The 22,999-nt window shown below is 47.3% G+C and overlaps 1 protein-coding gene across 1 annotated transcript in view; it reads right to left on the bottom strand.

The window, feature by feature from the left end:
* The window catches only part of SSH2 (slingshot protein phosphatase 2), a 59,169-nt gene that overhangs the window by 13,435 nt on the left and 22,735 nt on the right, over positions 1-22,999 (bottom strand). The window contains exons 3-12 of the mRNA XM_014953259.1: positions 18,971-19,035; positions 14,113-14,234; positions 11,658-11,726; positions 10,805-10,870; positions 9,419-9,613; positions 7,506-7,599; positions 7,256-7,384; positions 4,355-4,401; positions 2,779-2,925; positions 297-497 (exon numbers count right to left, since the gene is read on the bottom strand). Of these exons, the coding sequence (XP_014808745.1) occupies positions 297-497; positions 2,779-2,925; positions 4,355-4,401; positions 7,256-7,384; positions 7,506-7,599; positions 9,419-9,613; positions 10,805-10,870; positions 11,658-11,726; positions 14,113-14,234; positions 18,971-19,035 (1,135 nt within the window). The remainder of the gene's footprint in view (positions 1-296; positions 498-2,778; positions 2,926-4,354; positions 4,402-7,255; positions 7,385-7,505; positions 7,600-9,418; positions 9,614-10,804; positions 10,871-11,657; positions 11,727-14,112; positions 14,235-18,970; positions 19,036-22,999) is intronic.

Here is a 22,999-nt window from a genome sequence, read left to right as displayed (position 1 = left end):
TTTATCTCTGCTGGAGCCTGCACAGCTCTGAATGTTGCACTCGGATGGCAGCTCACGGGATGCTACTCTTCAAAAAAACAGCCATCCTAGAAGCCAAACAGCCTCCTAAAAGCTCTTTATTGCACCCATTTTACCAAGCTCAGCCGAGATAACCCATGAAAACAGAGCACTATCTCTCCCACGACGACCACAAGCTTACATAGCGCAGTGATGAAAAGGTCTAATTAAAATAACTAAGTCAATCATTTCAGTGTTATGCCTTAACACGGGTCATCCAGGCCGTTCCTTCCACTCACCTGGCCAGCAGGATCCCTTGGTATTCCTCCAGCTGCCGCATGAAGCTGGGGTTGGGCTTGGTGACCGTGCGTCGTTCCTTCACGTAGTCGTAAGCCCTGTCCAGGTTCCAGCCATACTCCTTCATGGCGTAGGCGATCACCGTGGAGGCCGAGCGGCTCACTCCCATCTTGCAGTGCACCAGGCACTTTGAACCGTTTTTCCTAAAGCGGGAGAGAGACAAAAAAAAAAAAAGAGGATCATTAAATAGAAAACACGGCCTCCGAGAAGCTTAAGAAAATAGCAACTTCTTTACCAGAGTATTATCGAACACATGTGGCCACAGCTGAAGTCTGGGAAGTGAGCTGATAATCCAATTTACAAACTGGAGCGAGACACACAAAGAAAGCGAAGAACAAGGTCATAATATTCTTAACAGATTTTTGTTAAAACAGCTCTTCGGAAGCTTTTATTGCAAAGTGGACAAAACCCAGTTGTTTGCAGAGATTTATGAAGACTGCTAAAGACTAATATGGCACCCTTGAACTCAGCCCTAATGGCCCACTGGTATCGAGCAGGGTTCCAAATAAAAAGGGCATCTATCACAAAAATGCGGCGTCACAGTTTAGAAACACATCCCTGGAAGACACTGAGCAGTGCAGGGCAGCCTCTAGCACAGAGGTGTTCTTCTACTGCAGACTTTTGACAGCATATTATTGGGTTTGGCAATTGGCTGAACAAGACCAACGCTGCTTCAGTCGGGTGTTTGAAACCCCACCCAGCTCCTACCTACATCTCTGGAGACAACGGCGGGTGCAAATCCAGCCAAAAGCCCCAGGGACCAACCTGGCAGATTTTTCTTGATACCCCCATTTCTTAGGACTGTCTATAGGTGGAAAAACTTGCTACCTGTCCACATGGAAGTGAATGGAAGAGATGGAAGTCCCCACGGCTGGAGATCTCAAATGTCTTTTTGTGCAGCGCAGCGCCTTTCTGCAATCAGATGGAAGCTCCTTCGGCTTTAATCCATTTTTTTTTCTTATTGAAGGCAAAGCAAACAGTGCCTTTGAGTGCCATGAGCTGCTACTCTGCTTGGTGACACTGAAAGGGCAGCCAGTACTTTGCTCCAAGGAATGAAAAAACATTTGTCTGCCATGAAATAGGAGGAGGAAGGCTACGGCCCCTCTCTGTGAACCCCGTGCACTGGGCAGTGTTGGCACCCAACAGGCTGGGTTTGGCACCTTCTGTTTTCTCCTTGAAGTGCCAAGTTTTCTGGATTGCCAGCCACGTGAAGTCCCCACAGGAGAAACCAGGAGGCCACAGAGTGCACACAGTCATCAGACCTCAGCCGCTCGCAGACATCTGAGCCTGTACCTGCATCCACACTCCTCACTCTGAGATGTCTGCACTGCTTGGGGTACACTGGGCTACAGCAGCCTTAGAGCACTCTAAAAGCCTTCTCAACTTTGAAACCATATTAGTGAAGACATGGCAATGCTTTTGGCAATTAAAAACCCCCCAAACACAACAAGCAGGCAGGGCAAAGAAGGGGGTACAGTTCTTGCCCCAGTTTGGAAGATTATTAACTTTTATCACCTTGTACACAGCACTGAGGCTCAATCATTTAAAACCCAATGGAAAATAGTCTGGGCAGGGGAATACTTCCAAAGATGGCAACACTTCAAAACTCAATACTTAAGGGAATAAATGATGTGTTTTAAAGAAACCATTTTAAAGAAAGTAAGTCTTGAGCCATACTCAAACAAGTCTGCTTTTAAAGGCTATGAGAAGAGATGACAGACTTCAATAATGGAAAAAATACTTTAAAGGCAACATATGCCAATCTGCTTTCTGACCAGTTTTCCCTTAAGAAGGCTGCTGAATTAACTGGAGACAGCTCATATAACTGGGATGCAGTTCTCTGCAGTAAAAAGGCCCTACTTTCAGCATCTGCTATCCGATTACTCACTGTAACTGACAGCTCAGAGACCTGCACAGGCACTTACTCCCGTTAAAGGGAAGAGTTTCCTCTGGAGCATTACAAGAAATCACTTCCAGACTGTGGGCTTCATCGTTCAACCTCACAACACAGGGAACAGCTTATGTTTGTGTTGGGCTTATAAGGTTTTGCTTCTTACTTTTGTTAAACCCTGCTCGATGTGTTACTGCCCTTTCCTCCCACCAGCACCTCTGCAGGCTCGTTGCACTTCCTAAGCAGCAGGCACACTCTCAGCTCTCCAGGGGAGGAACAATCTCCTCCACTGTTCACCTGGACTGCAGCTGGGCAGAAACCCCTCAGTAGTTCTACCTGCTCCTTGTACAAGCACCCACAAGAACGAAAATTTGTGGAAGGCAACTCCAACACTTAAGACAGAAGCTACAAAATCGAAATGCTTTGATCCTAGGTAGGCAAGGAGGAAAAGCAGTTAAGAAAATCAGTAGGAAAATACAAAATGCTTAGTATACATCTTCTAAATGCGTTTGTTCTGTTCTGAAAGGACTTACTTTGCCTTGGAGATGAATTTGTAGGTGTCATTCCAATAAGCCAGAAGATCTGTTGCTTCTTCATCGTATACCCGAATGTTATGGTACTCAAAGAGCCCAGGGAAGAAGTTATCTATTTCTCGAGTCACATTCAAGATATACCGCACCCTGCATGGAAACAGACCCCAGATAAAAATGCAGGGCGTGCAGAACACAGCGAGTTCAGAGATATGACAGCTGCTACACAACAGCCTTGCCTTGGTTTGCGAGCGGCAAAACTCACAGCATTTGAAGTTGCAGTCCTGAACATAACACACCTCCTTGGGAACCAGGATTTAATGCAAGGAAGCAGCAGCTAACGCAGACAAAAGGATGTGCTGAGCAGTTTAGAGCCCAGCCTCTGATAAAAGGGCTTCCATCCACACTGGATAGAAACTTCCTCTACAATATCCCAGGTTACACTCCTTGCCCACCATCTCTTTTCCAAGTGTTTGCAACACTTGTGTCAAAGGAGCTCCTGCCCAGACTGTTCAACTTGTGTTTGAACACCTTCTCAAAGCCCCTTTGTGAATCTCTCCTCCTGCTGCACCAACACCACAAGAAGGACTGAAGACATAAGCTTGTGAGCAACACCACAGTTAAACAAAGATGTAAAATAACTAGAGAGAGAGATGTAACAGACAATGAGCTACTGGGGAGGATTTATTTCTTATCCCTAAATTTTCTGGAAATGAAAACGCTTGATAAAGCATACGGTATTTATGTGTGCTACATCCAGTGTTTTCAGCCCTGAGGGTTACTCGTGAGATGTTTATGAACTGTGCTCACGCTGGGATATCAGACAGAGCCAGAGCATCACAAGGGAGAGACATCCCTTCTCCCCAGCGAGTACGAGATCCCTGGCAGCCCAGTAGGACCTGCCTGACCCAGGGAAGCTGCAGCAGAGACTGAGCTGAATGAGGAGAGTCAGTTTTGCCAGGCTGATTCTTCGGGGTGCAGAAGTATGCTATCAATTCAATTCAGCACACTGGATTGGCACAAATAAGCCAAACACGTAAATAATGATTTAATTGCAAAATCTCGGTGCTTAGATCTACCTGGCCTAGAGAAAGGACACTCTAAGCTGAATCCTGAAAGGTAGAAAGAGCAGGAGACAGAGGAACCCATTGGTGCTAAGCCTGAGAGCTATAGGACTTTACTTCCTACTGGGCCCCACTCAAAGCAACAAATGCTCTTTTACATATTTTCCTTCCTGCCGCAGTCTGGAGGTCCAGAACAACGGGCAGGAGCAGAGGGCACAGAGCCAAGGACACAGCATCCAGTTAAATAATCGTAGCTTTTCACTACTTATAGCTATGAGGTTACTGGCCTCCTTGGTTGGCCAAGGGGACATCAGTCAAGGTCAAGGAGTAAGGTTCTTTTACTTTAGGGTGCCCGTTTGAGGGACGTAGGGTTTGGAGGAAGCAAGAGCTTGTTCAGATCTGCAAACCCTTTAGTGAGACTCAGGTTACACAGCAGGTATGGAACAGAGTTTGTTGCACAGACAAGCGTTGAGGCCAGGCTCCTGCTTTCAAGCTGATGGCCTGAAGGTACTTACCCTCTGTTCTGCAAGTCTTCCAAATTGGAGGCATTCCATTCGGAGCCCTGCAGGGAAAACATGCAAAGGGACACATCAGCCAGAAGGAAGGCATGGCGAGACAACTGATGAAGGGAGGGACTGTGGCCAGTGAACTGGAGGAGGAGCTGGCCAGCCAAGTGTTGGAGAGCTGGGAGTCTTTTGAGTAAAGGGGCACACAAGAGCGGAAACAGGGCTGGTGTTCAGCACCTTATCTCGCCCCATTAACCAGATTTATTCTGAAGTAACATGCAGCTCTGCAAACCTGGAGCCCAGCACCATATGCTGGCACCTCCTGCAAACCACTGACAAATCAACCTCAGCCAAGACGAGACCACTCCACCCTTTCCCTGGAGGCTGATGCCAGCTCTGCCCCACAGAAGAGAGACTGCCTGCATTTAAAAACCATCCAGGTGCTGTTTATACATGAAACACCCATCTCACACATCAAAGACAGCAACACCATAAGCTCAGTTGGGTTACACCTCTTCTCCCCACGTTCAAAGCCCGTGTGAGCAGAGAAATAAACACGTTTAACTCTCTTCTCTGCAGCACACACAGGGCCTCCAAGCTGCTTGCTTCCTCCTCAAACCCATAAACCCTGACTGAGGACAAAACCATTCAGACAAAGGCTTCCTCCTAAATTTAAGGTGCACATCCTCTCTGCTTCCCTGCCCTAAAACAGCCCCTAAACAGAAAGACAGGTTCAGATGAAGGAGTAAGCAAGAGGGACCTAGGAAGCAGTACCATCACCAGCAGAACAGCACTGCTCATGACTGCTCCCATGTCACCCCAGGGCCAGGAGATGCCTAAACCAGGGCCAGCAGCCCTTGGAGCATAACCCACCCGCAAACCCCGTCAGCCTGAGAGCAAGAACCTCCCAGTCTTGCAGAAGAAGCAGTGTCCACCCAGAGGATGGGCTGCTGCTTGCCCCAGCAAGCGTGGGTCGGCACCCCGTGTCTGAGATGGGGAGCTCCAAGAGCTCTGACTCACAGACAGGCACTTGCAGAGAGGTCCTGAGCACTCCCAGCCCGTGTCCAGATGTGCACACACAGGGAAGGGCCATGTTACTCATTTGGTAGCTAATGGGGGACAAGTCTGTTGTCTTGTTTGGACACTTCAGGAATACAACAAACAAAACGCAGCTAGTTATTTCCAAACCGATTTGCTTCCTAAGAAAAATCATCATAATGAAGACACCATTCAAGGGTTCAGCACAGATGGGGCTCTAAATTTTGAGCAGAATAAAGGGGCAAATGTTACACGCCATGATAGCCCAGATTTCAACAGAATCCATTGCCTTCAAGCACAGACCAGGTCAATCCCAGTGAAGCCCAGCTCTGTGCATGATCTGAAGTAGGACTGTGGGGGTCTTGCTGTTCAGTATCTGCCAACAAACATACTCTGCTCCATGCCATATCTACCCTAGCCAGCCAGGCTTAAGTTAGCTTCATATTGTTCTTTCTGGCCAAGGAAGAATAATTTAATTCAGGCCTGGGAACCACCAGTTTCCACAGGTATGGAGAACAATGCTGCTGCGGTGAAAGCTCTTTCTCCTGTCCTTTGATCCACAATCACCAACATCATCAGGTCTCTCATTTCCTGCTTAGTTATTTTAGCATTCCCTGTGTGGGATCCCACAGGACTCCTGTCTCCACCTGGAAGGAAACAGCTCCATGCCTTCCAGAGACGTCACCACGACTTTGCCTTGCAGTATATACACGCTCCTGAATTAAGCTGGTGCCCAGCCCCAGCAGCACTTCTCCTCACCGCAGAGAGCTGCTTCACAAATACTTCTATTCCACACATTAGCCACAGCTTTTCTCCTCGCTGCTGCCTGCAAGCCTTGTTTTAAAGGTCTTGCTCCCATTAAATGCACTCAGAGCCAAGACTCCAAGCCCTGCAGCAGACTGAACTGCCTGCACTGCTTCAGACCAGCACTGTAAGCCTGTAACAGATCTCTCTTTCCAGAGAACAGTCTGCAAAAAACCAAAAAAAATCCATTACATTGAAGGTACTTTAAGTTTCCTGGCCCTACCCCATCATGATTTCTTGGGAGTGCTCACGTTAACATCCACCATCCCTTTTGAGCCACCGCGCTAAGCTTCAGGAGACTGGGAGAGGTCGTCTCTGTTTGGAAAGACCAGCTGGTCCAAGAGGAATGGCTTTGTTTAAAGTTGAGCCAACCTCATAGGCTAGAACAGCCCAACCAGACTGGTGTCCGTTGCTTCAGGGCTGGGAAATCCAGCAGGGTGCTGAATCACCAGAAGGAGGTGCAGTAATTAAGACAGGCCCCAGCAGCAACGAAAGGCAACTCAGCAAGCAAAACATTAAAAGGTGAAATGTTTATGTTTCCTTAAGTGACTTATCTTTGTTAAGATAGATTCTTTGTTAAGCTCCTCTGTTCCTCTTGGATCAAATGAACTCAAGAGCTTTCCATGTTACAAGAGTGTGATTCCACCTGGATGTTGCACAGCTCTTCCCAGCAGCTCCTTCCCTCTTTGCTGCAGTGATGCCCTTCCCAAACGCACATACCCTCCAAGAACTTGGTGTGTGGGTACCCTGGACAGCTAAAGCTACAAAACTGGTCTTACATCCATGGAATCAAACTGCTGAAAAGCAGTTAGAAATCAGAATACTTTTTCCCTTCCATCCTCTACTGACAGGGTCTACAGCTTGGGTGTAGATTATTTAGTAGAGCCAAGAAGCCAGGCTGCTCTTGTGCTCAACAGCACTAGTGTCTTATGTCTCGCTTATGAGTATGTGACTCCAGGAGCAGCCAATCTCTCCTTCAGAGTTCCTCTAACTTCCTCCAGAGGCCTCTGTGTCAATTAAGACAGAGTGAGAATTGTTAGGTGTGTTCACTCTTGAATTCAGACTTACCAAAAAGACATGATCAAATATCTGCGTGGGGCTGTCCATCTGCCCAAGGATCACTATCATTTCATTGTCAATGAACTCTTTGAACTCCCGTAGGTTACACACCATCTGCATCTCCAGCTCCGTGCGTATCTGGGTGGGGATGAGGAACACAGGGAAGCCATGAGAAGGTTTTGTTCTGGCCTTCCTTCACGGCATAAAGTACAGAGCTCTCTAGTCTGCACAAGAGCACTGCTGCTCCCTCACCACGCACCTCTTTTGACGTGATGTTCTCCAAATCTTTCTGCATCATGATCTCCCTTAACTTGGTCTTAATTAGCCGTTCCGTGCGTTCCCGCTCAGTTGGGCTGTCAGAAGAAAGCAAGAGTCACTAGGAGAGGAAACAAACTGGACTCATGGCACTTTTTAAACGGGTCTTGTACAGACTGGATGCTCTGCAGAGTCTCAGATACTCACACCGCTTCCCCCAAGCTGGAGGGAATTCAGGTGACTGCAAAGCCCGGTTTAGATTCCCAGTTGTGTATGAAAGCAACCAACTGAACGCTCCTAATCCATTGCAGTCATCCAGAGAACCTCTGGTATTTGGTAAAATTTAAATTGGGAAGGCTGCATTATACTCTCTGGAGCAATATCACAGCCTCCCCCTACCTTTCTTGGAAAGGTAACAGCTCCAAAGCTCCTTACATGGAGAGACGAGGGCAGCTAAGCCTCTGTGCATTCCTCCAGCCTCTGCTGCCAGGGGCCTTATCACCAGCTGCAAAAATAGCCTGACTAACACCAGGGGAAGCTGCACCAGAGCAGCAGCACAGAGCCATCTCACCCATCGTCTTCAGAAGGGACCCGGCAGTAACATCCTGCACCACCTTTCCCTCTCTCTGGAAGGCTGCCAGGATGGTGCCTCCTTTACAAGGGTCCAACTGGTGGGTCAGGAATAAAAATAAGGAAAAGTTCCCGGTCCTTTTAACCGCACGCATTATTTCAGGACTCAATTAAGAGAACGTTGTCTAGGTGTCCCCAGGAAATCATTCAATTCCTGCCACCAGGCAAAGGGTGGGTCACGTAAAATTTATATATGAAAAGCTGCAAGAGAATATTAATCTGACAGCCTGCCAAAACTTTTCAGCCACTCTCCCTTGTACATTAAAAAACCATCAAGTGTGAAGACTTTTCACAGCTGAGCAACTTCTTAGCATTATTATTCACTCACTAAACTCCAACAACAGGAAATATCTGAGAGCATAAATCAACCGATGGCACTATTACACTGGGAAAGCAGCTGGGGCTTGTGAAGTCATTTCTTCTACTGCAAACCGGGCAACTAAGCCCTCACGCTTGGCATCACATCTGGACACAGACTACCTTTGAGGTTATATGGTATCAGTACCATCAGCAATTACTAATTACAGGGCTTGTAAACTTCGAATGTCGATGCATCCTATAAATTTTGCCTTTCCAAACTGTCTACCTATCTGCCTCAGCCCCTGTTTTGGACCATGTATCACCAGGCACCCAAGCATTTCGCTGGAGACAGCTTGGGACCTATACACTGTCCTGTTCCACGCTTGCAGATCTCCTCAGAACGATGAAAAACTGCATTGCTCTTTGTCCCCACTCTTAGGTGTTATCAGAGAAATGCCCACGAGGATGCTTGTGAGCTCACAGACTCAGAAGTCCATATATAAACATCTCACTTTACAGCAAAATGAACTGAGTAAGGAAAAAAGGACCGTGTTACTCTAAACACGTGCTCAGACACGCACCAGTGTAAGAGCAAAGTCCAGAGAAACCTGCTCCTTGCAGGAGACACTAAGCCTGGAAATCAGAAGACAAAACCAGCAAAGAGGAAGGCCTAGGTAGACACCACACTTCTCTCTCACTAGTAACATGGGACTTACCTTGCAGAAGCAAAGATCTGCAAGCCTAAAGCCCAAGGTAAAGAACTAGACTGAAAACAGAGGCTGGAGGAGATGCAAGGGAGCCCCCAAGGGGGGCTAAACTTCTAGTGCTGGTGTTTACCTAACCAGGGGTCCACTTATTACCTGGAACAGGGAACCTTTCCTCATTAATACCTAATTAAGAGTCATCTCTTGTGCAAACTTTCTCCTCTTGGAGACTGCAGTGCTTGACAGTCAAACACTTTGGCTCAGCAGAGCCAGACCAACTTACACATCTGTGAAGAGGGCGGGCGAGTCGGGCCGGTGGGACTGGACATCTTGCATGGCATTCCACTCATTGACCGACGACTGGTCAGAGTTGATATGGCTCTCATAGTAACTGACCCACGTGAGGAAAAGGCTCCCTGGGTAGTAATTGTTGCTCCGTGCCACCTCACAAGCCTTATGTAAACTCTGCAGAGCAGACCTGGAAAGGAAAGAATTCTTGCAGGATTGTAACTTCTCCCTCAGGCTGGTATCGGGCACGAAGTAGCAGCCAAAGCCAGGATGCTGCTCCCATCCCACCAGCTGGTACAAACCCCAGTGCTATAAGCCACAGCCCCCAGCACTGAGCAGCAGGGTGTCCCCCAAGGGTGTGGATAACCACACGCTGCATGAGCTTACACGTCTTCACTGAAGTATGCCAAGAAAAGCCTGGAGAGCAGCAAAGGTGCCCACAAATCAGAGGGCAGAGGCACCTGTGTCTCTGGCTCTAAAACCTGCTACAACTACTTAAGCCATAAATAAGATGCACAGAGTTTGTGTCCAAGACAGGGTGCTCTGACAGCTCCTACTGCACCATCAGCTCCCCTGGGCGCAGAGCAGGGACACCCAGGAATGAGCCACGGAGAACAGCACAACCAAGGGCTTAGGACTTGACTTTTGTGAGGTGTTTAGGTGTCTGGCCTCTCTCACTGCACGAGGGATGTCAGAAGTTTCTTCAGCTGCTGCTGGGAAACAAATCCCCCTCTCCTATTTTTAGCTCGCTTTAAATCTTTGACTGGGATCAGAAGGATCCAGGTCAAAATCACTGGGGTGACACAGTAGCATGACACCCTGACAGGCGATGTATTTCTGCAATGCAAAGAAGCTTGTGCCAGAAATACTTTCATGGCCACTACATTCTTACATGTGCCACCCTAAAAGGCAAGAAAAATGCAGGCAGCTTCTCTTTCCTCCTCGCTATCACAATGAACATGTCTCACTGGAGACAAGAGACTCCTAAAATGTGCACAGCATGGATTTCCTTATTTATGACAAATTAAAAAATAAATAAATAAATGTATTTCAAACACACGCTCAAAGCAATTTTGCTTTGGAGAGATTCAAAGCAACAGCCCTTTGCAAGAAAAATTACCCTATTCCTTCCTGTCCCCAGCTGAGAGGAGATGTGGCTGCAGCAGTTTTATAAACTCACTGCTGAACACCAGCACTGGCATATTTTTTTTTTTTTTTCTTGGGTATCAAACTTCCTTCCCAGTCTCTGAAGGAGATTTCTGGCTGCTCAAGTAGGTCTCAAGATACCAATAATGCAAAGCAGCACCTGCTTTTTAAAAGCTCAAGCAGCCAAAACACCTTGGAAAAAGGATCACCGGGACAGATTATAGTAAATACTCACCACATTGCCTGTACAGACACTGGCTTGAATATATGAACCCTGTTATCTGTTGATACGCTGAACCCTCTGGAGACAGGAAAAAAATAAGCACAGTGAAAATGTGTCTCAAAAGCGACTTTTCCGTTAATAACTGATAGTTTGTAGCACGTTAGAACAGCGAAGGAGTAGCCCTATGCATACACTGCTGAGTTCAGCTAGCAAACAGATCAAAATAGCACGCTAAAAGCTCTAAGATAACTTTTTAAAGCAGCTGCTGTTTGGGAACGAAAACTAAGACAGTGGGACAGTGCTGGGCTGTGCTGTTTACCTTGGCAACACACATTCAGTGCCACAGCTGGGAGCAACAGAGTGCAGCTAAAGTGATCCTGGGGCAGCTACCAAGGAAAGAAAAGTCATTCCACGCACTGTACTGGAGAGCCCTTGTAACCGGCACAAACAGGAGTCTGCAAATCAGGTGTCTATTTGGCAGAGAAACATCATTCTTACTCTTGTGTTCAGCCCAACGCCGCCTGCTGCGAGCGTGATGGAGGAACACATAATAGGATCCCTTTAAGGAGCTTTCACTACACACCCACTCACCAGTAAAAGCTCCTTTACTCCAGCTTAAACACACACACGAGCCACTGTCTCAGTGCATGTTTATTCACAGATAAGTCAATTATTGGTGTTCCCTGCCACAACCGCCGTGATTTAGGACCTTTGAGTCTACTAACCCGATACAGGTCAACAGCAGGAGGTCTGCTGGACCTGTAAAGGGCTCTGCAATCATTTGAATCCTTCTCCATACACCATGCTGTGAGCTAACACGTGGAGACCCTCTGCTATTAACCTAGAACATACAAAAGACACTCACCCATCCCCGTCCAGGTGGATCAAGGTGTCACTCCACAGCGGCAGCACCAAGCCCATTGTACAAGTGCTACTGCAGTAAGAAAGAGAAGGTCAGTTCACCTACTACAGCATCACACGATTATTTAATTTCACAGCAATGGCTGCAGATGTTTGTACTCATTAGAAACAAAATGAAAAGATCCCACTGCTGCTTCAGGGACAAACAGAGCAAGTGTTGTTCTACAGGTGTCTGGCAAGGATCATTACCCAGATACAGGGTACAATTCCAAGTAAGCTTAAAGGGTTAACACACACCCAGGAGAAGAGCAAACAGGATTCAGAAGCAGCAAGCTTTTTGCAGAAGGTCAGAAGGGGCTCACAGTCTCCAGGCAGCTCAAGGCTTTCTTTACAGATTAGTCCCTCTCAGGCTCAAGTGGTTTGGTTCTAGCTCTGATTTTGCAATCCACAGCTTTGTTTTCTTGTTTGTCCCTCGGCCCCAGCTGCTGGGAGCTGCCATCAGTCTAATCTAATAGCAGGGTGACTGGCAGCACAGTAGGTCTGCAATCACAGCCCATCACCCCTTTGCTGACTCCCTGCCCCTTCTTCGCCCTCCCACACCTCAAGGATGAGCACAAGAGCCAGCAGAGACAGACACCACTTGGCAAACCCACTCCTCTCTCAGCCCTCACTGTCACCTGCTTTTTGCAAGGCTGAGCAAAAAGCCAAATTAAAAGCAGAAAGCAAGTGATGGAAAAAAAGGCAGAGTTGGGGGAACCCCAACATGACCTGCACCAGGTTGTCAAACAAAAAAGCTAACTCTCATAAAGCTGTAAAATTGGTCCATAATCAAAGCAGCACCTTGAACTGGATTCCACTGCCTCCTGCTCTTACGCTTTGCACTAACTGCTCTCAAATTTCCACAAGCCCTAACACCCCCATTGGTCTCTGCAGCTCATGAAAAGTGGGGAAAGAGGGCAAGATTGGAGGCTTCAGAGGGTCAGCAGACACGAAGCCCTGTAAATGCACATGCCTGGAGCGCCTGGTGCCCAGCACAAGGAGACACTGCGGCACGCAGCTATTTCTGTTGACAACACGAGATGAGCTCATGGAAAGATGTGTTTTTAAAAGGCTTCCCAAGGTGGCCGGGGTATTTTTAGTGATACTGTTCAGCAAGCGCTTATCAGAGACCATAGCAACAAGTCTACATTGAGTTATAAATACCAAGTGGGCTAGGGGAGGGTGTATCAGACTGACCATCCAGAACCTAAGTAACTCTAGCAGAAAGCTAAAACGACCCTGCTATGTTATTAGAGACTGAATACCAGCGAGCTCTCAGTTATCAAAGGTGGCTGTGCTGGCATATCACAGCCAACAGCAAGCTCTGAGCCCACAGCAACCTGTGCAAGGACAAGTTATTCTTACCCTTCCACGAGAGCATCTCTGAGCTACAGCTGTGCACACACGCACAGGACGGGAGCCAGAGGCAGCATCAAGCTGGTCCCCCTTTTTAGGAGCCATCACTTGAGCATCCAAATCGAGCCACTTGAAATTAAGCATAGTGGCTGTTGAGATCGTCAGGCTGATTGGAAGGCCATTTCTTATCCAAACAGTTCAAAAATATTTTCTAGTGATCCCATTAACTACCTGAAAGTAATTGCTATCAACTAGGTTCAGTAGCAAGACTCATTCCTGTTGTGCTAGAACTAAGCATGCGTATGAAACCTTCCAAAAATGATTTGAATATCCAGGCTTTTCTCTCCCTGCATAGGCCAAGACTTAATTACAGCCCTTTAAAAGAGCCAGGTGCCTCCATGCCCCCTCCAAAGTTCCCAGTGTCCTTTTCTAAACCTGAAGCTTCTACCTGTGGAGCTACTATGGGGTGCTGCCTCCTGGCTTACAGTCGCTCCAGCAGCAAAAGCTGCTTCCTAGCCACATTCTGCAGCCTTTTGAAGAGGTCAGCAGCAATTTAAATAAATGAAGCAAAAGCACTAAACCCCGATGACATACTGATGTCTGGGGAGAACACACGTTGCCTGAGATCTGCCATCAGCAACCCTGACGTTCCCATCAGTTCCTTTGTGCCGTGACCTTGGCAAGGGGCTGCCTGACAGTCACTTTCTTATTAGCTGCCCTCCTGAACCCTGATGTCCAGCTTCTCTAATTGCAGCTTTTTCTTTTCTTTGCATGCCAGTTGTCCCCGGTGTGCAGATGCAGGCCTTGGGGACCTCACCATTCAGAAATGCTTAAGGGCACTTAGTGTCCTCACAAGCCTGAAGCTCAGAGCTATGCTGTCGCCTTCCATTTTCCACCTCCTCTGGAGAAATAAAAGGGGAATTCTGGGTCTCAAGGACAGTGTTAGGCTGGAAAATCCAAAGCAGTCTGTCCCCAAAGAGCACAAACACCAGAGAATGGTTTCTACCCTTTACTCAACACATGGCTGAACGCAAAGACTTCTCCCACCTGGACATTGCGAGTACCTGTCATTGGAAGAGAAATCCATTCCTAGGACAATGCTCTCTTCGGTGTCTTGTCTGCCGTTGGTGGACACCACCACCATGTATCTCGTGCGGTTCTGGTAGGTACTTTCCAGTCTTACAGCCTAAGGAAAGGAAGAGGAGAGATCAGCATTGTGGCCAGCAAAACACACACTATTACCTTTACAAGCCACCTTTTCATGCTGAGTGACAGGCGCAGAAGCAGTGATGCAGTTTGCACTAGTATGGATGGCCCACACTTCTCAGAAGAGGGGCAAGTGACTTAATTCTCTCACACAATGCTTTCCTCAGCAGCTGGGACGTTCCTGGTGCCTTCTGCACACCTTGCTGCAGGCCTGCTCTGTCCCACCACGGTTGTGTTTAACCAGCAGTGTACAAGGCTGGCTGCCACAGTCCTCTGACTGGTCCCAATCTGGTGAGCTTCATGGAGAATTACACATTCAGCAAGATAGACGGGCACTGAATGTGCTCTTCACCTCTCATAAGGCTTTGCCCAAAGAGCTGGGGCTTTCCTTGAAACTACTGTGTGCTCCAACAACTCCGGCAACACTCTTTCCACCACCTTCCCAGGCAGCTGGACAGACAACTAGGACCTAATTCATAGGTGGTTTCCTGCTGGTCCTTTGAATTCTTCTAGCAGATTGCTCAGTAGCGAAGCAACCTTACTGCCTGACACCTGGCTGTGAAGATGTCCCTATGACTAAGCTGCACCCATGGCTGGATTCAGATTGCCCAGAAGAGGTGAAAGTCATTGTGCCTCATTGCTCCTGCCATAACCCAGTACCAAAAGTACATGTCCCCCAGTACCAAAAGAGAGATCTGGCAGGACTGGAGGAGGCCCGAACTTCACCCCAAGCTCCCCTAAATCAAATACTATCAACAGCATTCAGAAAGCAGCTGTGCAGCTAAGCTGTGAACGTCAAACCAACACTGAAGCTCCTGAAAGGCTACACTGAAGTGTAATTCTCCTCCAGAAACCACGAAGTGAGAACTGAAGTGACTCCAGCAAATCTTCTCACAGACAGACTTCTGGTTAGTGAGGAGCCCAGGGAGGGGAGCCCAGCATTTTAGGTTTTGCTGATAAACATCTGCAGCCTTTACTTGCAACGCTTTCTGGACTCTGTTCCAAGCCATTTGCAGTTATTTTAGTCACAGGAGAAACTAGGACATCCCTAGAAAGGAAGTGTCTTAATTATGTCTACTAAATCTGAACTTTGGACAGCCTAATCCAAGTCCAAGATGCTGTCTGGCTTCAGTGTTTACCTTATTGTTAAACTTGAACTTTGAGCAGGGCCTACAGAGGGCAAACATGGGCGAGAAGGAGCCGTCACAGCCCAGCCTTGCCCTCTGCTGTGGACAGGCCCCTGCCAGCTGCGATGGGACCCAGTTGCCAAATTCCTTGTGACCCAGTGGTTGAAGCTCAAAACAGTGTTTGGCATCCTTCACAAACTGAACCTGAATTCCTCAAACACCAGCAGCCCTCCCGAGCTACTGCTTGTGTAGACACTTCTTGGTGGCCCACAGCAGTTCATGGCTCAGAGAACCCAGTTTAAAGTGTCACTTCATCTTTAAAATAAAAGTTCACAGAATAACTATTGTCTGGGATCTCTCAGGAACAGGCTGCTTTTCCCAATATGCTCCTTTGGTTCTTTCTAAGGTGGTCTTGAGGCCCGAGGAAGCCCCCTCTGATCTCCTCACACCTCACCTGTCTGCTAGCCAATAAGTTCTGGCCACAAGACTCTACAACGAAGGTTAAAACAGCAAATGGCAGCTAAAACACAGCTCCCTACTTCACTGGAGTGCTCTGTCGCAGGAGACTATGCTGAGAGCAGCAGGAAAAGCTTCCCGGTGGCGTTGCAGGAGCAGCAGCTCTAGTGATGGGGGTGGAATAGCAAGTGCAGGCAGGAGACGGCGTTGACTGCGTCTTCTAGACTTGTCCAGTGGGACCAAAGACTAACAGAAACTACCCAAATGCTGATGCCAGCTGACAGATGTGCTCCGCACAGCGAGAGACTGTGCCCCACCCCATCTCTTTGGGATAAGTCATGCTAAAACCAGCCTTATTTTCCTTCTTGCTCCTTGAGTCACTGGGATTCCTTTGGGAAACACGGAGGATGAAAGTGGTCAGGCCTTCAAGGTGTGAATTCTGCCAAAGACGGTTGTTTCTACAACTAACCACTTGTAGCGAAACAGAAAGGGTGCTCTTCAACCTAGAAGAGCAAGCAATCACCAAGGTCTTGGTGGTTAAAGTCATTACCTGCATTAGGAACCAAACCTCAAACAGAAACAAAGACTTGCCTGAAACAGGAGCAGGAGGACAACAGCTGCCCTATGTCCAGGGCATCCACACACAAGCTCTGTCCTGCTTCTCTTGAGGACAGTCCAGCAGCAAGAGGATTAATGTAATCTAACTTACTTCGCTAAACCAATTTGGCCAGCAATAATGGGAAGCATGGTCTTAATGCAAGCCCCTTCAGAACATGGCGAGACAAACAGCGGCCAAAGGTCACAGCTTCAAGTCACTGGGATGGGATTTTCAGAGGACCAGTTATGAGAAACAGGGCATGGCTTAACGTGGGTCTCTAGATCCAACACTTATGCTCTGACCACAAAGCAAAGGACCAGGACTGGAGCAGATGATGTATTTTGCTAAATTTACTACAATAATACACCAGCAAATTTGACATTCTTCTAAACCAGCCAACCTCAAAAATTACTACTAGTACTCTAATATGCCCATCAAATGACAAATTGGGCTCTAACCTTTCCAGTAAGCTCCAGTTCATGTGCTCACCCAACAGTAGGAGCACACCAAGTAAGTGGTCTGATGCCTTTTAAATGAAGATATTTGAAATCCCACTCATTTGAGGGAGGATGGCAATTTATTCAGGGACCTTGATGAACGGAAGGTTCTTTCTCAATAGCTCACCTACACAGAGCTACCTTTCTCCTTAATTTGGGGAGGTTATTTACAGTCTGTCCATGAACGAAGAAGATCTCTGTAATCCTTTCAGGGCCAGCAACACTTTTCCTAGTTTTTAGACTCACCTAAACACAAACCAACTTTATCTTCTGCTGCGTTCCTGTTTAGTCAGAAGTGTGATGGGGTATCTTACCAGCCCTTATGAACCACACATCCCAAGAGGTAAGTTCATACTGACCTTTCATCTTTTTCACGCTACACGAGAGCAGGTGTCTCATACAAGAACACATTTCTCAGTGGGATATTTGATCTGAAGACAAAAACAGCGCCCAACTTTTTGAAATCTTTTACTATTGAACACACATAACGAACAAGTCCCCACTCTGTTAAGCTACAGGAATACGGTCAATCAGTTTGTACACTTTAAACTCATTTCCCTCTCCTTTCTACTGATCTTACACTGGTACCACTGCTCTAATCCTGCTCTCATGGAAGGCTAAAAAACCCTGCCAATAGCTCCAACAGAAGCAAGAGCCGTTCCAAATTTTAAGTGTAGGTTTGTAGAGGATTAGATTCCTCTGCTGCCCTCTGAGCTGTGAAGTCTGCCCCCCGAATGACAGCAGCCAACACAAGAAGAGAATGCATTTCTCTCAGTACTGTTTATATTTCAAATCTCATTTGTATTTACTATTTTATGAGAGAGTCCATTGCAGCTCTGCACACCCTTCGTTCGTCAAGAATCAATTAAATTCAAGTAGACTATCGAACTTAACCTCATGCAAGATTTCAGCATTCCAAATGTAGCTCTGAACAAAAGGGTTTATGTCTCAGCCCACAAAGTCCTTATTCAGCTGTTAAGGCTAATTTGTCCCAAATCACACAATGTAGCCAGTGATATTGCTGAACAATGACTTGTTCAATAGCTTCCAATGTTCTAACCCTGGCGCAGATTCTGAAAAGCATTGAGAACCCCCATTCCCATCACTTTCACTGAAATTTCAGTGACAGCAAGGTGTGCCTGATGAAGTTTAGGAGTAGGTCCTTTAGTTTGATGACAAAATATGTTTGGTGGTCACTTTAAATATCAGAGGATTCCATGGTAATCTTGGCTGTTTCCTAGCTATACTCATAAGATCAGTCTGGCTCCAGTGCAGCTCAGGAGGATTCAACAAGCCAGAGGTGCCAGAATACCACTTCTGATGCTGGCCATACGTTGCTAAGAAGCACCAAGACAACACAGGAAAGAAACTTCAGGCTACTGAGTGAGAGATGCAGATACACTCAGTCATGCCTGACCTTCTACAGCACTTCAATATGTCCTAGACACACTCTTCTTTGGCTTCTGGAGGTCTTTAGGACACCGTATCAGTGCTATAAACAGCAATGTCTAACTTTCATTGCATCAATATAGGAGATAATAATCCAGAAAGGCAGAAAGACAAGGTTCAGCACAGGTGCATACCTAGATGGGGATCCTACATGCTCCTTCCTGATGAGCCATGGCCTTTCGGGATGCAAGGAGTTAGGAGAACAGCAAGGAACACAAATGAAGGGCGGGTGTTCATGCTGGTCAGACATAAGTCACCTACTCTTGATTTAAACAGGACACCAAACTAAATTACCCAGCCTCTCTGGTAATTGTTACAGTACTTTTTGAGAGCCTAAGTACTCAGCACGTGGTTCAAAAGGCAGTCTTCTAGCTGTACAATGAGTCTCACTGAACAGCCAAATAATCAGGCCTTGCATAATTAGCTGCTTTCCTACCTTTGTGGTTGCACAGACGACTCCCCAAACCCGCTGATGAAACCACTCAAAGGTAACACGCACCACTGCTTTCCTGAGTTACACAGGTGTATTTGTCAAGTGGAACTTAACCTTTATAGTCGTTAACAGCAGATAAGCAAAAAGCCAGCCTACCAGTCTGATGTTGTCTTCTGGGCGGAGCAGTATGAACATGGCCTGCAGGTGCTGCTGGAGATCCCCTGTAGGCGAGAGGGAAAGGTGAATGCACAAAAATAGCTTTAAATCACATGCAAGTTCCAGGCTGTCCAGCCAGAACGAACGTCCACCAGAAACCAGACACGTCACCGTGAGCATCATCACTTCCACCCACTCAGAGATGACAAAACTCCATCTCTTTGGAGTCAGCTGCTCTTTGCTCCATGTGCTCACCTGTTCCCGTCCTACCACACTCACTCTCCTGCTAAACCCTGTTATCTTTTCAACTGGAATAAAAAGCACCTCGCTACTCTTTGTTCCTTTAAAAGATAAGGCAAATTAGGTAGAAACAGACCGTATGCTGTGGCTCAACACCTCATTCTACCACAAGCTTCAAATCAGGAATCTGCCTTTTTTTTAAACACCAACCTATTACTTAGTGCAGAACGACTACCTAGATAAAAGTATCCCCTTTGAAGTGAGATTTAGTCTCACGTTAGAGCACCACGTGCCCACCTACACTTATGTACCAACCCCACCCAAAAGCAGCTAAGAATTGAAGAACTGCCACCTGGAAAATCAAGAATCTACAGTTTTTCCTAGAAAACATTTGTTACACTTTCACTGTGAGGCTGAGAAAGAAAGAAAGAGAGAAAGAAAGAGAGAAAGAAAGAGAGAAAGAAAGAGAGAAAGAAGAAAAATTAAAAAAAAAAAATCCACGCAGTAACTTTAAAGTATAAAAAAAAATAATATAAGAGATGAGTGTTCCAGATTCCTAAAGCATCAAGCATTTGAAAGCCAAGTGAGATACCTTTCTGTTGGTGCTGCAGCATGGACTTCTCAGTGCTACTCCCCAGCCTGTAGAGAGCCAAGAGCGTCTCTGCTGAGCAAGCACCTTACCTTTCTCAGTATCTGCAAGCACTAACACCCCCACAGGCTCTTTTTTCCAATCACTACCTGGAAAATTAATCTGCATTCCCAGAAGGAAGAGGGCAAGGCTGCCAGGTGGGTGGCACAGAAGGGGAAGAAGAGGCCTTTGCTCTTCCACCCTCTCCTGCTCCCCCACGGAGGGGAAGCTCAGTTTAGGCAGCACTGCGGGGAAAAGCATGAATGCTGGAGCAAGTATTCACCATTTTTCTAGGAAGGTGGACTAATTTTCCTGATCTCCCTTTCTACTTCACCGGAGGTGCTACAATCTGTGCTATTTCACGGAATTTTCAGAAATGAGGAAGCCTCAGGCATGGAGCAGCATCCACACGTGTCACCTAAGGGAAGGGGAAGAAAGGCAACACTGCCCAGCGAGAGCTTGATACCCACTTTCCAAATGATTTTTATAGCTGGTGAAGAGCAGGGCTGAAGGGCTGCTGCAGCCTCTCTCCTGATGGGACAGGGTCAAGCTAGTGTGGAGTGGGCTACACATCCCCTGCTCTCCTCTTCCTTCCTCCCCGAAACACATTTCAGCATATGGAGAATGAGTCAACGCCCCAGGACTACATTTTAACTGGGGGTGGGAAAAATCGAGGCAGTCTGCAGGGCTGGGGAAGTCACATACAAAGTACCAGCAGTGACAAGCACCTGAGGCTGCTTCCTGCTGAAGGACATTGTTCCCAGAGCTGGAGTGGCCAGCACGTGCCTCCCTAAACAGCAATTATTTAGGGAGACAGGCAACGCAGGAAAGGTCAGCTCATCCATCGGATGCTTGTCCTCCCAGGGGTGCTGTGGGAGAACAGGATTTCCCCACGTCAACACCAGTGCAAACTCCTGGCAACGCTGCTCAGGTCCAGCAAGTTCCAGCTGCTGGTGCGGTGGGAATCACCGAGAACTGGACTCAACAGGCAAAGAAAGGTCCCTCTGCTTCAGGTGGCACCTCCTGCCTGTAGCCTGGAAGAGCCCAGCAAGTATTTGACTCACGAGGCATTCACACATCTCAGGCAGCTTGAAATGGAAGATGCTTCACCTCAGTTTTACCCTCCCCAAACTGTAACAGTTCCCGTCTCTTGATGCCAGCAATTCAACATTAGGAACCACTTTAAGAAGTTAAGTTCCCAGAGTTTTAAAAAAAAAACAAACAAAAAAACCCAAAACTAAACACTGCCAGGACTACCGGGTTATCTCTATACTTGAAAAAGGGAGGAAGCTCCTAAGACAACCCTTTCTGCAAGGCTTAGGCAAGGAGTTCCCCTATCCCTCATCCTCAGAAAGTTTATTGTGCTCCTCCCTGTTCCCCAGCCCTCCCTGCCAGCCTCGGGAGCTCCAGAGCTGGAAAGTAAAGTATTCCTGCCTTGGCCAGCTTTAATCGACTCGCAGCATTTCCAGCCCCAAACACACAAGGCATTCTGTAAGCTTCCTGGATTAAGAAAACAGCAAAGGAAAGGTTTTAGCATGCCAGAATCAGCACAAAGATATCACATCCTGTCCTACGAAGAGCTGGTGGCCTGGCTGGCATTCACGGCACGGCTGCTGCTTCCTATCACATTGTCCAGCCACCAGCAGATGCTTTTGTTTCCTTGGAGCTGGCAGGGTAGGTGCAAAGCATCAGCTGGGGCGGGATCTTAAAAGTGATTTACAGTATTCCAGAGATGGCAAAAGCCCCAGGAAAGCCTCATCTTTTTCTGGCCTCCAGCATCCTCGGGAGCACGAAAGCAAGCCCACCAGCCCACAGAACACAGCCCCTTTGCCAGGTGGCACAGGACCGCCCAGCGAGAGAGCACGGACAGCTGGTACCATATCTAGTCAATCTGCCAACCACTTATTTCCATCACTGAAGATGATACGATGAAAAGGAATGGGTGCGGGCATTAATTATTTCCTGTTACGCATTTACTCTTTCTGCTGGATCCTAGCACTTCTGGCGAATTAGAAAGGCAGGTCAGAAAGGTTAGTCAACCTTCCTAGAAAATGCTCTCGTCGCCACTTGAAACACTATTGCATCCATAGGCAGCAATTCCACACTGGAAAGTTATGTCCGCTCTCCACCCCCCTTCTAATTTTGTGTGCCAGAGATAAGTCACGACACACACATGGGAATGAAAGTTGAGCACGGATTATCAGAGTCCCAGAAAGGAGACCGTTTTCTTTGCCTCGTGCTCTGCCAGTGACCGATTCACCCCTCGGAGCCACACTCTCTACATCACTGGTTTAATTTTGGTGGCGAAGATGTTTTGCTCAGGAAGGTGACACATTGATCCCTTGGTGTCCGGTCTGCCTGCATATATGGCACTTTAGAAAAGTTCACAGAAAAGAAAGATGGTGCACACTCATACAAAGGTCTCTGTTGAGTGAAATCTCCCAGCACCATAAAAAAAAATACTGTACCATTCAATTCAGGAAACAATTCTTCACAGAGAGAGTGGTCGGGCATTGGAATAGGCTGCCCAGGGAGGTGGTTGAGTCACCATCCCTGGCTGTGTTTAAGAACCGTTTAGATGTGGTGTTGGGGGAGATGGTGTAGGGGAGAACTTTAGAGTAGATGGTTGGACTCGATGATCCCGAGGGTCTCTTCCAGCCTAAATGATTCTGTGATTCACATCACTTGACAAGCAGGGAAACTGTGGAAAGGACAAGCACTGCTGCCTCATTAAATCTCACCCTATAAGCTGAAGAGACAGGAATAAAAAAGTCTTCCAGGAACAAAAAAATCTCACCCCTTAGGCAAGCCAGCCTCTTAAACACAAAACATCTTGCTGTAAGCAATTACAACACAGCAGATTTGCTTTCTTGGCAACCTGGCTTCTAAAAGCTCTGGGCTGAATAGACAATCGACTGCTTTCCACCAAGGTCTCCAGATCTGATGGAAGAGGCAACAAGAGAGACCCAGAGCTGTCCCCATCCAGCGGGTCCCCTCTGGAAGGCAAAGCCAAGACAGCAACCGCCCTGGGCTTCCATTGTGCAGAGGACTTTGGAGAGAATAAAAACCAAGATAGGTCAAGATAAGCTTTTAAAAGACTGCTGACTCTGCTTTCCTGCTGAAGACCATTTCACTTCAGTCACAATCAGAAACGCCAGCTT

Source organism: Calidris pugnax, unplaced genomic scaffold (assembly GCF_001431845.1).
Source record: "Calidris pugnax isolate Ruff unplaced genomic scaffold, ASM143184v1 scaffold133, whole genome shotgun sequence".
NCBI lineage: Eukaryota > Metazoa > Chordata > Aves > Charadriiformes > Scolopacidae > Calidris > Calidris pugnax.
This window is presented reverse-complemented; position numbering and strand designations above follow the sequence as displayed.